Below are 17188 nucleotides of genomic sequence, written 5' to 3' on the forward strand. Positions count from 1 at the left end.
AAAAAAAAAAAAAAAAAAAAAAAAAAAAAAAAAAAAAAAAAAAGAATTACACATTTGGGGGGATATCAGCCTGACCTGTTACTTCCTAATCTGGATCTGCTTTATTCTTATATATGCAATCACTCTGGCCTCAAAGAAAGCCCCTTTTACACCCTTAGGCATGTCTCAATCGGCTGTTGAGGTCACCTAAGGTCTGTTACACTGAGCTTTTGAAAAGAGAATGCGTAACTATTAATTTGACCTATTTTTCAGGCATTGGAACTTTAGTAAGATATAGTTATGCCTCCTTTGTATGATCACTCTTTTCTCCCTCTTTTGGCTACTTTTAACGAATTTTACCTTCTTAAGCTGTCAGCAACTGCTTCCACATTTCCAATTCATTTATATTGCTATTTCTTAATTTAGCCACTCTACAGACATTATTAAGGACTTACCTCTCTTGTACCACCTATACTTCCCTCTCCCATCCTCCTAATATTGTTATACCACCATTTTTAATTAAATCAATAATCAGAATTTCCATTACTATGAATATGTAAATATTCTGCTTTACTCTCTTACAAAGCTTTTCTTTTCCCTGAAGTCTGTAATCGTCTATTTTTTTTTCTTACCCTATCTGCTGTTTACACTTCAATAATTCTTTCCAAATGTTACATCAAATCAGTTTTTCTACCAGATCCCTTGTACCTCCCTTTTTTTCTTGTTTCCAGGCTCCTTTATCTCTGTGCTCCAATCTGTACTGGCTGCTCTCCAAGACGGCTATACAACTACTGAGTGTTCCTTTGCTGCCCCCCTGGGATCCAGCTTCGTGAATCCTATGTCTTCTGCTTTCTCGTTTTACTTTCTGTTTTGCTGGAGTATATCCTCAAGTAGTTTTGAGCCTAAGTAAAATGCATGAGAAATGAATTTTCTGAATACCAGCATTTCTAAAAACTCTACCCTCACAATTAATTTTCTGGCTGCATATGGAATTCTAGGTTGAAAATTACTTTTCCTTACTATTTTAAAGGCATTATTCCGTTGCCTTCTTCACCTAGCATTACTTTTGAAGAAAGCAATGTCACTGTGATCCTTGACCTCCTAAATATGATGGTTTTCCTCTACTAGTAGCTTTTGGAATCTGTCTACTGTTATTCGTCATGAAAATTTCAGATGTACATTGACAAGAGTTGTTTTGGTTTTTTTTTTTTTCCCATCTTGATGGGCACCCCGGGGGGCCCTATAAATCTGGATCTGGGTACGTACTCCTAGGTATATACCAAAGAGAAATGAAAACTTGCTGGCACACAAAGGTCTGTACACAAATGTTTATAGTAGCTTTATTCATAACTACCAAAACTTGGGAACAACCCAGATGTCCTTTAACTGGTGAGTAGACAAACAATGGAATACTCTTCAGCAATAGAGGAATGAACTTTTTTTTTTTTTTTTTCCTTTTTTTGTCTTTTTTCGTGACCAGTAACGGGATCGCAACCCTCAGTGTCATGCCCGCACCACGACCGGCAACAGGATCGCAACCCTCGGTGTCGCGCCCGCACCGCGCTCAACCAGTGAGCGGACCGGTCTCTATATGGGATCTGAACCCTCGGTGGGAGCGCCGCCGCGCTCCCAAGCGCCGCACTCTACCGAGTGCGCCACCGGGCTGGCCCAGAATGAACTATTGATTCACACAACAACATGGATGAATCTTAAAGGCTTTTTGCTGAGTGAAATAAGCCAGATCCACGTACATGGCTACAAATTGTATGATTCCATTTATATGACACTCTGGAAAGACTACAGAGAGGAAAACAGATTAGTGGTTTCCATGGCTTGGGGGTTGGCAAGAGGGGTTGTCTATAAAGGAGGAGCATGAGAAAGTTTTGGGGGCACAATGGAACTCTTCTATGTGAAACTGAAGTGGTAGATGCCAGATTATATGTATTTGTCAAAACAGGTCTGTATAACACAAAGAAATAAATTGCACTGTATGTAAATTTTTAAAAATCAACCAGGATGGGGAGAGAAAGATGGAAAGCAGACTATGACAAATAAGTAACTATATTACAAACGAATCAAATAACCACACTGAAGGGGATGAGGAAGAAAAAAGTTGACCTAAAGCACTGTTGAAGACAGTGCTTTAAATGAAAAGTGTCAAGCTACAGACAAAAAGAACAGTACAAAAACACTGTACCATAGTGGCTAAACCTGTTTCTTATATAGGTATTGATTAAGAACTCTGAAATAACTTTATTTGCATACTGAAGTTGAACAAATAAGTAAATATATTACAGATAATATTACCAGGTTTTTCACTGTTGGAGAAAGGATTTTCTTTTATTATTATTATTTTTTTTTAAATATAGTTGCTTGCACTTATCTGTGGGATACAGAGTTGAATATCAATACCTGTATGCAATATGTGATGCTCAAATCAGGGTAATTAGTATATTCAACATTGTACAATGTAATTGTTTTTCATGGCCCTTTACCAATTCCTCTCTCACTCCTCACCATCCCCCTTTCACACCTCTGGTAACCTCAGTTCTGTTCTTTCCTTTTGAAAGTTCAGTGTATCATTGTGATTGTTGTATCTTTCTTTCTTTCTTGTTTTTATTTATTTGTTTATTATGTTAGCTCCTACTTATTAGTGAGGACATGCAGTATTTCTCTTTCTGTGCCTGGCTTAGTTCACTTAACATAATTTCATAATTTCCTCTAAGTTCATCCATGTTGCTGTGAATGGCAGAATTTCATTCTTTTTTATGGTAGAATAGTATTCGATTGCATAAATGTACCACATTTTCCTTATCCAGACATCAAACAATGGAAATTTATGTTGGTTCCAACTACTGGCTATTGTAAATAAAGCTGTGATAAACATGGGAGTGCAGGTATCCTTTCAACATGATTACTTCCATTCCTTTGTGTACATACCCAGCAGTGGAATTCCTGGATCATATGGCAGTTCTAATCGTAGTTGTTTGAAGAACCTGCATACCATTTTCCATAATGGCTGCACAAATTTACAGTCCCACCAGGAGAAAGGAGTTTCAAATAAGAACAGGGAGAGGCTAGAATAAACTCTCAGTGCTGGATTAGAGTTGGCAACATCAATATGTATTCATGTTTTTAAAAATATATATGCAGATAAATATAAAAATATAGATGTGTGTATGCATGAGTTAGTATACATACATATATGTTCTAGAAATATTACTGGAATGGGGCTAGAAACAGTAGCAATGAACAATAGTAGTTGATTAAAAAGTCACCACTAGAACACTGTACTAAAAATTAGTGGACAAAAATTTAAGCAAAATCAGATATTTGCATAATCTCAAAGTATTTTTCCCAAAGTAGTAATTATAAAAAGAAAAGCAGCAATTTTACAAAGAAAAATCCTTGTAGACAGAACCTTAGCTATATAACCAATGTTAACATCATCAGTAATATACAGTGACAACATGTATCCCCCGATATCGTGCACTGAGAGAGGCATATCCTCTCTGAAACATCCTTCCAAATAATGTATAACTTCAATCTAATCATGACAAAACATCAAAAAAACTCAAAGTGAGGGAGTTTCTAAAAAACAACTGACAGGAAAAGTTCAGTTGTGTTAGCTGTGAACGATAACGACAGACTGAGGAACTGTCACATATTAAGAGAGATTAAGGAGATAGCAACTAAATATAATGTGGCTGGATTGGGTCCTGGAAGAGAAAAAGGACATTAATGAAAACATTGGTGAAATCGGAATAAATTCTATGTTTTAGTTAATAGTATGGTGTCTAAGATAATTGTACCAAGGATAAGTATTCTATGGTTATAGAAGATGTTAACACAAGGGGAAGCTGGGTGAAGGGTACCCAAGAATTCCTGGTGCTATTTTTCAACTCTTCTCTAAGTCTAAAATCATCTCCAAATAAAAAGTCCAAAAAATAAATAAACAAATAAATAAATTTGAATAAAACTGAGTCATTTAAAAAATAAGCTAAATTACAAGAGTAACACAGTATATGGCAAAATTCATGACAGTGATATGTAAATGACTGATGTGTAGCAAACAATAAGCTTGATTTAGCACAATGCCTGATACGCAGAATAAATATACATTGGTTGGGGGTGGGGAAAGGGATCATGTGTCTCCACAACATAACCTCTGAGGGGGGATCTACTTTCAGAATATCTGATTAAAATCCTACCAAACCTCCATTTGAAGGTAAAAATGATAAAATCCAGCCAGAAAACAAAGTGGGGGAGGGAAGGAAAGAAGAAAGGAAGGAAGGAGATTGGAAAGCACTGAAAAGCATATTCTGGAACTCTTGGATAAAAGAATGACACCGGGTCAGTTTTCCATCTTTATGAGTTTGAGGCTAAGTTTTAACAGTATGTAAAGCAGAAGAGCAATAGAAAAACTGTCTTTCTGGCCTGAAGAACAAGAGGACAGAGTTCAGGACAACCACAACCACTCAAAAGTGAGGAGGATACATCAGAAAAGAGAGATCCAGAAAGGAGGAACCTAAATGTTGTGTATAACTCAGCCCAAATCTATGGCTATCCCCTGATCCTTGCAATGAAAGGAACAAACTCCAGGGAAAGATAAAAGAACTGAGATTTGAGGTGCTGCCCAAAGTAGTTTGCAGTTTGAGTCCTTCCAAATTAATTGTTTGCTAAAACAAAATAATCAATACTCTTCAGAGATTCCAGAGTTCCCATACAAAATATTCAAAATAGCCAGGACAAAACATAAAATCACTTGATATATGAAGAGCCAGGAAAACGTGACAAATTCTCTAGGAAAACACTATTGAAACAGATCCTGAGAGAAACCAGATGTTGGAATTTGCAAACAGGAATTTTTGACAGCTATTATAACTATGCTTGGTGATGTTAAGAAATACTCACAATGTGGTATATTTACACAATGGCATACTGCTCTGCCATAAAAAAGAATGAAATACTACCATTCACAGCAACATGGATAAACTTAGAGAAAATTATGTTAAGCAAAATAAGCCAGGCACAGAAAGAGAAATACCACATGTCCTCACTCATAAAAGGGAGATAAAACAATGAACAAAAAATTAAAAAGAAGGAAAGAAAGATACAACAATCAAAATAATACATTGAATTTTCAACAGGAGAGAACAGAACTGAGGTTACCAGTGGCAGGAAAGGGTACAGTAAGGGAGGAACTGGTAATGGGCCATGAAAAACAATTACATTGGGTAATGTTGAATATATTAATTATCCTGATTTGAGCAACATATATTGCACACAGGTATTGATGTTCAACTCTGTATCCCATAGATATGTACAATCAATCATGTCATGATAAAAAAAATAAAACAGAAATACAATGAATGAAGAGATATGCAATGTCTGGGGCCGGCCCGGTGGCACACTGCTACAGTGCGCTGCTTGGGAGCGCGGTGGCGCTCCCGCCGAGGGTTCAGATCCCACATACAGACCGGTTCCCGCTCACTGGCTGAGCGAGGTGCGGGAGCAACACCGAGGGTTGCGATCCCGTTGCCGGTCCCGGTCCGGTACAGGGGCGACACTGAGGGTTGCGATCCGTTGCCGGACACGAAAAAAGACAAAAAGGAAAAAAAAAAAAAAAAGAAGAGATATGCAATGTCAACAGAGAAAAAGAAACTACAGTTGAACCTTGAACAACATGGGTTTGAACCACACGGGTCCACTTATACAAGGATTTCTTTCAATAAATATACTGGAAAATATATTTATTTTGGGGGGAGAGAGTCAAAAGTTACACACATATTGTTTACTGGGAGGGGAGGGGTCGGTGCCCCTGACCCCTGCATTGTTTAAGGGTCAACTGTATAAAAATGAACCAAGTGGAAATTCTAAAATTAAAAATTACAGTATCTAAAAGAAAAAAGATTACTGTATGGACTTAACAATGAATAGAGATGACAGAGAAAAGGGCCAGTGAACTTAAAGATGATCAATAAAAGTCATTTGATTTGAAGAATATTGAGAAAAAGATATTTTAAGAAAATAAACAGCATAGCCACTAAGATGACAATAATAATAATAATTAATGTGAAAAAGAACAGGAAATAACAAGTGTTGGAAAAGATATGGGGAAATTAGAACCTCTGTACATTGCTGGTAGGAATGTAAAATAGTGCAGCTGCTGCGGAAAACAGTTTACTATTTCCTCAAAAAGTTAAGCAGCAATTCTACTCCTATCAACAAAGCTTAAAGAATTAGAAACAGGTGTTCAAACAAAAACTTGTAATGAGTGTTCATAGTAGTACTATTCACAATAGCCATAAGGTGAAAATAACCTAAATGTCCATTAACTGATGAGTGAATAAACAAACGTGGTATATCCATACAACAGAATATTATTCCTCCATAAAAAGAATGAAGTATTGATACATTCTACAGTATGTATGAACTTCAAAAACATGCCAAGTGAAAGAAGCCAGACACAAAAGTCACATATTATATGATTCCACTTATATGAAATATCCAGAATAGGTAAATCCATAAAGACAGAAAGCAGATTAGTGGCTTCCAGGGGCTCAGGGAAGACAAGGGAGTGACTGCTTAATGGCTATTGGATTTCTTTTTGGGGTGATAAAAATATTTTGGAACTAGATAGAAATGATGGTTGCACAATATTGTGAATGTGCTAAATGTCACTGAATTGTACACTTCAAAATAGTTACTTCGGATATGTGAATTTTATATCAATAAAAATGTTTTTCTGGGGCCGGCCCGGTGGCGCACTGCTACAGTGCGCCGCTTGGGAGCGCGGCGGCCCTCCTGCCGAGGGTTCGGATCCCACATGCAGACCGGCCGCTCGCTGGCTGAGCGAGATGCGGGCGCAACACCGAGGGTTGCGATCCCGTTGCCGGTCCCGGTCCGGTACGGGCGCGACACTGAGGGTTGCGATCCGTTGCCAGTCACGAAAAAAGACAAAAAGGAAAAAAAAATTTTTTTTCTAAATGAACTGTACCTCTGTGACCCACAGTACAATACCAAAAGGTTTGGTATGTGTAATTAGTGTCACAGAAGAAGGAAATAGAGAATGGACAGAAAAATATTTGATGAAATGACTAGGAATTTACCAAATCTGGCGAAAGATATAAATTTAGAGATTTAAGAAGCTCAGTCACACACACACAAACACACAGTGTTTATCTCAAATTAAAACATATCATTCACCATATTAATAGAATCAAGAAGAAAACCATATCATTTCAATATATGCAGAAAAAAGCATTAGATAATTGTCAACACTCATTCATGATAAAAACTCTCAGCAAACTAGAAACAGAAGAAAACTTCCTCAACAAAAAATATACAGCTAAGATCGTATTTGTTGAAGAAATATTGAACACTTTCCCTATAAGATTAGTAATAAGGCAAGGAGCCCACTTTCCCACTTCTATTCAATATTATACTTGGAGTCTTAACCATCACAATTAGGGAAGAAGAAAGAAATAAAAGTAATAGAAGTTTAGAGATCAGAAATCAAAAAAGTAAAACTTTACTATTTACAGATAACAATCATTTATGTAGAAAATTCTAGGACACCTATAAAAGTAATTGAATTAGCGAATTTAGCAAGGTCTAAGGATGCCGGTTAATATAAAAAAACCAATTGTATTTTTATATACCAACAGCAAACAATTGAAAAACAAAATTTTTAAAAATTCCATTTATAATACCTTCATAACCACAAAATACTCAGTAATACATTTAATAAAAGATATATAAGACCTCTACACTGAAAACTACAAAATATTGCTGAGGGAAATTAAAGACTAAATCAATGAAGAGCTATACTATGTTCAGGGATTATGTCTTAGTCTATTTTGTGCTGCTGTAACAGAATTCCAGAGACTGGGTAAGTTATAAAAAAAACATTCATTTCTTACAATTCTGGAGGCTGGGAAGTCCAATATCAAGGTGCTGGCATCTGGCAAGGATTTTCTTGCTGCATCTTCCAATGGCAGAAGGCAAAGGGAGAGGGGGAGAAAGAGAGAAAACCAAACTCACCCTTTTATCATGAACACACTCCCACAATAATGGCATTAATTCTTTCACAAAGGCAGAGCCCTCATGGCCTAATCACCTCTCATTCAGCCCCACCTCCCAACAGTGTTGCATTGGGGATTAAGTTTCTAACACACACTTTTTGGGGGACACATTCAAACCACAGATTATAAAACTCAGTATTACTAAGATGTCAATCCTTCCCCAAGTTACAGATTCAATGTAACCCCAATCATAATCCCACCAGGTTTTTTGTTTTGTTTTTTGTTTTGTCAAAATAGACATGTGCTTCTAAATTCTATGTGGAAATGCAAAGGACCTGGAATACTGAGAGCAATCTTGAAAATGAAATGGAAAATTGAAGAACATAAGACACCAGGATTCAAGCTACTGTAATCATGACAGCGTGGTTCTGGCATGAGGATCAAGAAATCAGCCACTGGAGCAGAACCCAGATTTAGATTCGCACTTTTATGGTAGTTTTTCGATAAAGGCATCACAGCAATTCTTTGGGGATACTTTGGGAAGACTTTTCTTGTTGTTGACTCAATAACTGGATATCCATATGGAAAAAAAAAATAGTTGTAGATTTCTATTTTACAGCCCACACATAAGAAAATAATTCAAGGTGAATCATGAACCTAAACATAAAAGCTAAAATTTTAAAGCGCTTAGAGGAAAACTTAAGAGAATATCTTTGGTCCTGGGATGGGGAGATAGGAGAGGAAAGGTTTCTTAGGCCACAAAATCAATAATCATAAAAGAAAAATATTCTGCCTTTTTAAAAATAAATGTGGGGCCGGCCCAGTGGCGCACTGGATAGTACGCCGCTTGGGAGGCGCGGCGGCGCTGCCGCCCGAGGGTTCGGATCCCACATACAGACCGGCTCCCGCTCACTGGCTGAGCGAGGCGTGGGAGCAACACCGAGGTTTGCAATCCCGTTGCCGGTCCCTGGTCCGGTACGGGGGCAACACTGAGGGTTGCCATCCGTTGCCGGACACGGAAAAAAAAAAGACAAAAGACAAAAAAAATAAAAAATAAAAAAATTTAAAAAATTAAAAAAATAAATGTGTATTATATAATGAACACGTAGCATAGTCAGAAAAAAATTTTAATTCCCCTTAGCTATTTCATATTTTAGGTTAAAAAAAAGACAAAGTCTAATGTGAACTTAATCTACTAGAAACTTCCAGGACACATTACTAATATAATATAAAAATCTAGGAAATAAGAACTGGACTCAAAAAAAATAAAAAAAATAAATGTGTATTATATAATGAACATGTAGCATAGTCAGAAAAAAAATTTAATTCCCCTTAGCTATTTCATATTTTAGGTTAAAAAAAAGACAAAGTCTAATGTGAACTTAATCTAATAGAAACTTCCAGGACACATTACTAATATAATATAAAAATCTAGGAAATAAGAACTGGACTCTACATTTACTTTGCATCTACATTTTTGTAAATAGTTACACAAAGGACTAAATGTTCCATTGAAATTGTCTCAAATCTCTTTAAACCCTGAAATTTTGTTACAAGTTTCTTCTGGTAATTTACCGAGATGGATCTACGGATGCTACAAATGGTTATGCTTTGAAATAAAAAATAACTGAATTTATAAGGACTTTTTCCTCCCCAACCAAGATTAACTGAATATGAAATATTAACGGGTTAACTCCGCATGTTTCCACATTTGAAGAGACTTAATTAGCTGAGAGAGTAGATCACACCTAAATCAAATGCTTTACCAAGAAACTATCCTATGGTTGCTTAACGATGACTGTAAACTATTCGACACTCTTCTCACTGACTTACAGTGAGGTCCGAGTCTCCTTCATTTGAATCTGAGCATGTTCTGTAACTGCTTGACCAATGGAATATGACAGAAGAGATGCTGTGACATTTTCTGGGCCCAGGCCTCAAAGAATTGGCAGTTTCCATTTCCTGTCTCCTAGAACCCAGCTGCCATGCTATGAGGAAGCCCAAGCAGGAAGTCCTGTGAGGAGGAACTGAGACCCTTGACTCACCTCCAAGCCAACAGCCAGCACTCACTTGCAGCCACGTGAGTAAGCCATTTTGGAAGTAAATTCTGCCCCACTTCAGACAGCCAACTTAACACTTGAAAATCAGAGACAAGATGTTCTTGCCAAGTCCTTCCCAAACTACAGACATATGAACAGAATAAGTAATTCTTATTGTTATAAGCCCTTAACTTTTGGAGTAGTTTGTTACACAGCGAGACACTGAACCACTCTCCAGTATTACATAATCCTAATCATAAACTGATTTCCTCAAAATGAAAGCCTGAACATACCAACCCCACTGCCTCAAAGCTAAGTCAATCAAAACTATTATTTGTTTGGTTGGAAAAGGCAACGGAGGTCAGAAACAAACAAACAAACAAACAAAACAGCCAGGCGCCTGGAAACTCTTCACTGCTTCTTTATTATGATGCACCCACAGTACAGAACCTCTCACACATCTGTGAAAGGGGAAGGTTACATTTCTTTTTGGGAGCACCTTCATTTTTGTTTCTGTTACCACTCTGAAGAAATTAAATCATTTCCAAAGAAAAACATTTTAAATTCCAAGTGTTTAAGACTCAGCTTGCATTTTGTTGTGTTTGAAAAGGAAGTAGCATGTTTTAGCCGGAGCCGGAAGATTGTTTTGTGGTATTTTAACTTTGATGTGGATCAGAAGTCTTCACTGTCTGGTTAAACCAGTCTATAATTTTCATATGCAACTTTTCATATCAAAAATGTTTCATTTTTACCTCTACCCACAAACAGATGCTGTTTAAAAAACACACGCACAGCTAAATTTAAAACCAATCATGAACCACAGCATTACTAACAGGGAAAATGAACTTTTGCTGCCCTCTCCTGCTAAAACAATGAAATACTAAAATAACAAAAGATTTATGAAGCTAAAGCGAAATCCTCAAACCAAAAGCAATGGACGTGTCATTCTCATTATAGTTCAATCAAAAATCAGACAACAACCAGAAAATGTATTGGTAGTATTTATATTTGAAAGATCCCCATTGATACATGAGGTATGGATTACAACTTATTTACAATACGTGATTTCAAAAAAAGTAAAGAAAGAGGAAGGAAGGGGGAAGAAAAGAAGGAAGGGAGGGAGAGACAGAGAGGCTGAGAGAGGAGAGAGAGGGAGAGAGGGAGGGAAGAGGAAGGTGGAATGAAGGAAAGGAGGGAGGGAAGAAAAGGAAACCTATATTCAGACATCATAATATGGGATGTTTATTTCCGAGAGATACTACTGCTGCTATCGTGCACAAGAAGCAGCACAAATTAACATTCCGCTAGATCAAAATTTACTCAACTTTCTCTCAAGATGCACAATCCTTCTTTCAGAATTTCAAAATTAAATAGAGGAATATATAATGCATTGCCAATAAACCTACTACAAAAATCTTTTGTGGCTCATTCCTTAACTCTACTCAGAGAAGCAGCTGAGCCAGAATACAAAAATAAAAATATTGATGTGCAAATAAAACATCACTGATCATGTCTGGTGCCACCTTTTTTCTATAGGTGACTGTCACTTTGTGATAACATTGGTAATAGCATCAAAAAGAGAATCTCTTCATTTCTTGGGCCAGGTCAGTGCATCCAATTAAAGGGAAAAAATAAAACAGAAAAAACAAACAAAAACCAAAAAACTCAGAACACTTAAAAATGCTAATAACATCCATACATCCCTTTCCCACCCACCCCCAACCCCACAAAAAAATAAAAAAGCTTTTAAAGCTCTAAATATACTTTTTTTTTCTTTCCATAGTGTGATTGAACCTAGGGCTACACATTTAAGTGTAGCGGGTGCAATTACAAGCAATTCCTGGCTCTGCACCCTGGACTGTCCCACACACAGAAGGAAGTACAAAATAAATTAAACCCTTCCATTTAGGCAACAGGCCCCAGATAAAGGCGTGTAACCCTGCTTGTGAGTATCCAGCGGCATCAAGGGTATGATTTATTTCTTACTTTTTTTATTTTTCTTTTCTTTTATAAAAAAGTCAAATGGTCGGGAGAGCAAAACATAATCAAATTTAAAAGGACAAAAACTAAACACTGAGGAAAACAACTTGGGGACACTTGCACGATGAGAAAAAGGAATGCATGCTTGATTCAAAGTATGAGATGGGTCAGTTCACTCACATAGTCATTCTAGGCCCACAGCCTAGGGCCTCAGCATCATTCTAAACCACAGGGTTGTGTGTATTTTTTTCTTCCAAAGACACTCTTAATCCTATCCCTGAAACCAATATGGTAGGGATACAGTTGGAGTGATCATCACTCACTAACTACAATATTTGCTATTTTAAAAATATATTTATATATAGTTCTGGAAATTAGGAAGCAAACAAAATATAACACAAAGATGCATTTGTCGCAATTAACTCAAGTTGCAGCAACAGCAGAACTGTGGGAAGGGACACGAGAGAGGGCTGCTGCAAATGCAGCAAGTACGTCCTTAAATATGTCACATAGTGCAACAGTCAGATTACCTCAGTTACTCTGCGTCACCGCACACAACATGACAAATGTCACATTGTCACTTTCGGTTATAAAAGAAAAAAGACAGTGTTTCTTCTCAGAAGTTGCCCTATGAATTTTAGACATATACATATAATTGCTTCTTTAAATATGTCTGTAATTTGGCTTTATTCTTCTCAGTTCGGAATGATTAACATACAAAACTGACATCAAGAATATGATATCTGTGTAGTTTTCACCTTAACTCTGAGGACAGGGTAAGGTGCAAAAAAAGGATCCTGGCCTTTCTCATTTCAAATGACTACATTTCATCCCAATGGACAGAGATTCTTCATAAACCTGTGATTTTAATATCTTCTATCTAAAAAGATGAATTAATGGCAAACAAAAGTGTATACTATCAAAATTGAATGTAATGTCAAGCTGAAACTAAAATGCTAAAATCAAAAGGGATAAAAGAGAAGATTTGTTACAAATTTATTTCTTATTAGTATTTGAACTTGCACCTTTGCTCCAACAATTTTAAAGTAAATTGCATTTTTGGCAGCCTCTGCCAGCTTTACATTGAATCCTCATTAATATTCTTTTTATTAAAAATCTACTAATCTCATTAATCCATGTTGTGTTTGGTGTTGCGTATGACTTTTTTACTGCTGGTTCTTTTTAGGAATTGACAATGCCAACTTTTGTTTTTGTTTTTTACAAAGTTACCAAGATGACAATGTCCATAATTAGCTGACGTTTATGTAAGCACTGTGACCTGATAATCCTGAAACACTTCATAGGGGAGAAAGTTCTGCGGCTTTTTTTTTCCCTTTTTTGTGGAAACAATAAAACTGCATATTCTACTTTATATTTAAATGGAAGAAAATATAAAAGCCCATATTTATATTGTATTTCTATTAAGAGCAATAACAGTCCATATGTTCATGTTTGCTACTATCACAATTCAACACATGAACACAGAATCAGCTTTATACCACGAATACTGCTGGAGTGATGGTTTAGGATTATCAACTCACTGCTGCCATGTCCATAACAAGCAAAAAGCATCCTGGAAATAAATCCCAAAACACATATCTTTCAGTACATAATAATGCAAATGCATTAGGTAAGTACATACTGTACACAAGTTTATCAGCAGTTTACCTACCCAAGATGTAAGATTCCTCTTTTAAATACAAAGCAGACAGCCAATAAGATATATCTATAATACAACCCTAGATTTTGTTTTGTTTGTTTTTTGTTTTTTTTCTTAAACAATTTGGTCACAATGCACCTTTGATATAAAAGCATTTTTAAACTTTTTTATTAATACTCAGGACATTAGGAATTTCCAGATTTTTTTCAGTAGCATTTGTAGAACCACTTTTGGTAACAAATACAGTAGTTAGGAATACGCATCCAATTCAGAATGCATAATAATGTTTATCTTGAATCCTTTCTGGCTAAAAACAGGGCTGGCGCTGTGATGAGATATAGAACGAGAATCTACAAAAAAACACTGTAACATGTTTGTTTTTTTCCCAGAGGCTACATCCTCTTTTGCTGGAATACTTTATAAACACATATTAAAAAGTAAGGCAACAACTCCAAACAGTCCAAGCTGTTTGCTCAACTCTTTTTCCCAATTAGATTCACAATCCTGATGATCAGTTTCATGGTTGTACTGTTTAGTGTCTGTCTTTCTTATTTCAAATGGTCCAAAAGGATGTTTTTCTGACATTTCTATAACATCTCTGGTACGTGTTCAATGATGTAAGCAACTAATACTGGTCAGGTACTGAAGCCTGTGATGTCCCAGTGCCTGTTTTCAAAGGATTCAAGACATTGATCTGGATTCACCACAAACTGATGCATGAATCCAAAATTCCCTTCCCTACTATGTTTATCACCTCTTCTCTTTTTACTCCTAATTTTAAAACTAAAGGAGCACCAGGACTACCTGGTTACTGGAAAGATGTTCACCCCAGTAAACAAAACTTTTTCAGGGACCTTTATAATTCATGGCCCCATTCCACGTGGACATTCAACTCATGAAGATGTGCAAAAGGAAAAGATGTCAAATTACAGTCAAGTTATCCAGAGAAGGATGTTACACAAACTTATAAAGGAAATGACAGTCCTTTTGTCTTCCTTTACTATAAATACATTTAACAGCTTAGCAGAAAGACAAGCTAAATTTAAGATTGTTCACATTTGAAAATCGTATCATACTCTCTGCTAGTGATAAATAAGGAACTCCCAATAATGGAATTTTAACATAGCAATTTCATCAACAGATCTTTGAAGACCACATTTTTTTTAAGAGGGCTAGAACAATGATTATATTTGCAAAGTTCTGAGAAGTCCATCTACTGTCCAGACTTTGGATTGAAGTCCTTATTTTTTTCCTTTACTTAGAGACAGGTATATACAGTGCTGTTGTAATAATGAAACAAATGTGAAATCTACTGTAAAGTTGCACAATACAGAAAACTGTTGCTCCATCTTCTACTACATAAATGTGTGACTCCACACGTTAGTAATGTTGTTGTCATTATTTTTGTTAAGTTGGAATTATCCCATCACGTCTAAGACCTCTTTTTAACTCCAGATCCTCCAATTTTTTCCACAATTCTTCACGCTCCTTTTCTTTCTTTTTCTCACTGGGGAAGAAAAAGAGTACAATGTAAACAACTGAGAAGGTTTAAAGAGATTATCCAACAATAATTACCCCTTAATATATTTTAAAAGTCTTTGAAGAGTTTGGCATTGAGCTAGTTGGTGTTTTTCTTTTCAGTTTTTCTCTCTCATGGTTTTTTTTGGGGGGCGTTCGGGGTACTTAATACAGACACAAAACAGTATTAATGAACAGAGTAGGAGATGAAAACAGTATTTTAAGATTTCACATTAATATCCCTTTATACTTCACTTAATATAGAAAATTAACTTCAAAATTACTCAGAAACAAAAATGGGGATGATTTATATGTATCAGTTACTGACCTAGTTAGCATCTCATCTTCTCTTTGTCTCTAAATAGTTTCTCAAAAAGGATGCTGGAGATGATATTGATACAGAGAACACAGTAGGTCAAGATAATATATCTTTCCCTTTGTTCATACTTATTTTCCTTCTACTATATATATTTAAACTTGTTAACAGTTTGGAAGAAACTGAAAATTTGTGATTTCAGTTTTAATTAATGATCTAGACAGAATTTTGTTGATATTATTACGTATTAGTTTTGTAATGTATCAAGCCTTCAAATTTGGTTCAATATCAACCTTACTAATGATTTCTAGACTTTCAAGATTTCACTGTTTGGTAAAATTTACCAAAAAACTGGATGTCCAAAATAGTGTCAACAAATTTTATTTTGCCAAGGATATTTTTAAATTACCATATTTGTAAAAAAAAAAAAAAGGATATGTTAACATCAACCAAGTAGGAAGTACATAAATCCATATACATAAATACATGATGATACTGTAGATTAATTAAATTCTCACTTATTAAAAATAATTCACTGCACTCTCCCTAGTTTTCTCATGTTGCAGTGAACCAGTAAAAAGCAGACCCAGATAATATTTGTGAATCCAAGAACTCAGACAATTCCTGACAACAGGGGCTCTGCCATCTCAGGCATGGGGGATATGGTCCTTGCACCACTTAGCAAGGATGTAATAACTTCAGTCACAGTATAATTTTCATTCAGGGAAATCCTCACGGGTTAAGTAAAATCTGTATATAAGTCCAATGCTTTATATTTTTTATATTATTACCAATATTTTTCAAAAGTTATATTAGTAGCTATAGCAATAAAAATTAATCTTCATCTCCCCCCCCCAAAAAAAACTCTACAAAAACCTAAGTAATTTTATATTCCCAATCCACTAGAGTCTTCAGGGAAAGTTGAATTATAGAATATGGTATTTAATATTACCACTTCATAATTGATATTTTGGTAATTTAGGCTTTGTTTACTGTAATTAATTTCAGCTACCTCAAACACAAGCTGCAGAATATGAATTTCAATGGACATAATAGTTTTCAAACAATTATCTCTGTGGTCATTTTGACCCTGAAAAACTGCATTTACAAGGCAATAAGAGGCAAGATTAGATAACCTTCAAATCATTATGGATTCCAGTCTTTTTTTATTGTAAGAAAGTTGACTGGCAAATTTTCCCTTTTTGTTTCTCAATACAGTTTGAAGATAATATTAGGTCTAACACTGATTTGAGTACCTATAAATTAATGCTATAGATGCTGCTGAGTTTCAATACATGTGACCTTAACAGGAGGGAGAAGGAGATGGCGAGCAAGGGCTTGGGAACTTTATTCAAATAAAAAACAGCTCAACAAGTCAGGTTCCCACTGCCCTAATTTGCAATTTAAATTAAGTGCTGACATCATTAAAACCCTCATCATCTTGTTACTAAAGCATTTCATTCATGTTTTTAATCAAGAGTTTTACGGCATTCAATGCAATTTGTCCTGTGGGGCTTTTCTTCCAGATGAACTTTACGCTGTTATCATATAGCTTTCATCTGACAACTTTATCTTCAAAAATTCTAAATATTTCTGATAGAGTTACTATCACCCCCATTCTCTCCCACTTTTCTCTCTCCTTGGAGGTGGGAATTTTAAAACTTAACTA

At 35.8% G+C, this 17188-nt stretch overlaps 1 protein-coding gene across 2 annotated transcripts in view; it reads right to left on the reverse strand.

The window, feature by feature from the left end:
* Positions 1 to 11382: 11382 nt before the first annotated feature.
* The window catches only part of PPP2R5E (protein phosphatase 2, regulatory subunit B', epsilon isoform), a 147647-nt gene continuing 141841 nt past the window's right edge, over positions 11383 to 17188 (reverse strand). For both annotated transcript variants that reach the window (XM_008576549.1, XM_008576550.1), the window contains exon 14: positions 11383 to 15192. In XM_008576549.1, the coding sequence (XP_008574771.1) occupies positions 15093 to 15192 (100 nt within the window). In that variant the 3' untranslated portion in view covers positions 11383 to 15092. The remainder of the gene's footprint in view (positions 15193 to 17188) is intronic.

The sequence above is a fragment of the Galeopterus variegatus genome, unplaced genomic scaffold (genome assembly GCF_000696425.1).
Source record: "Galeopterus variegatus unplaced genomic scaffold, G_variegatus-3.0.2 Scaffold1366, whole genome shotgun sequence".
Classification (NCBI taxonomy): domain Eukaryota; kingdom Metazoa; phylum Chordata; class Mammalia; order Dermoptera; family Cynocephalidae; genus Galeopterus; species Galeopterus variegatus.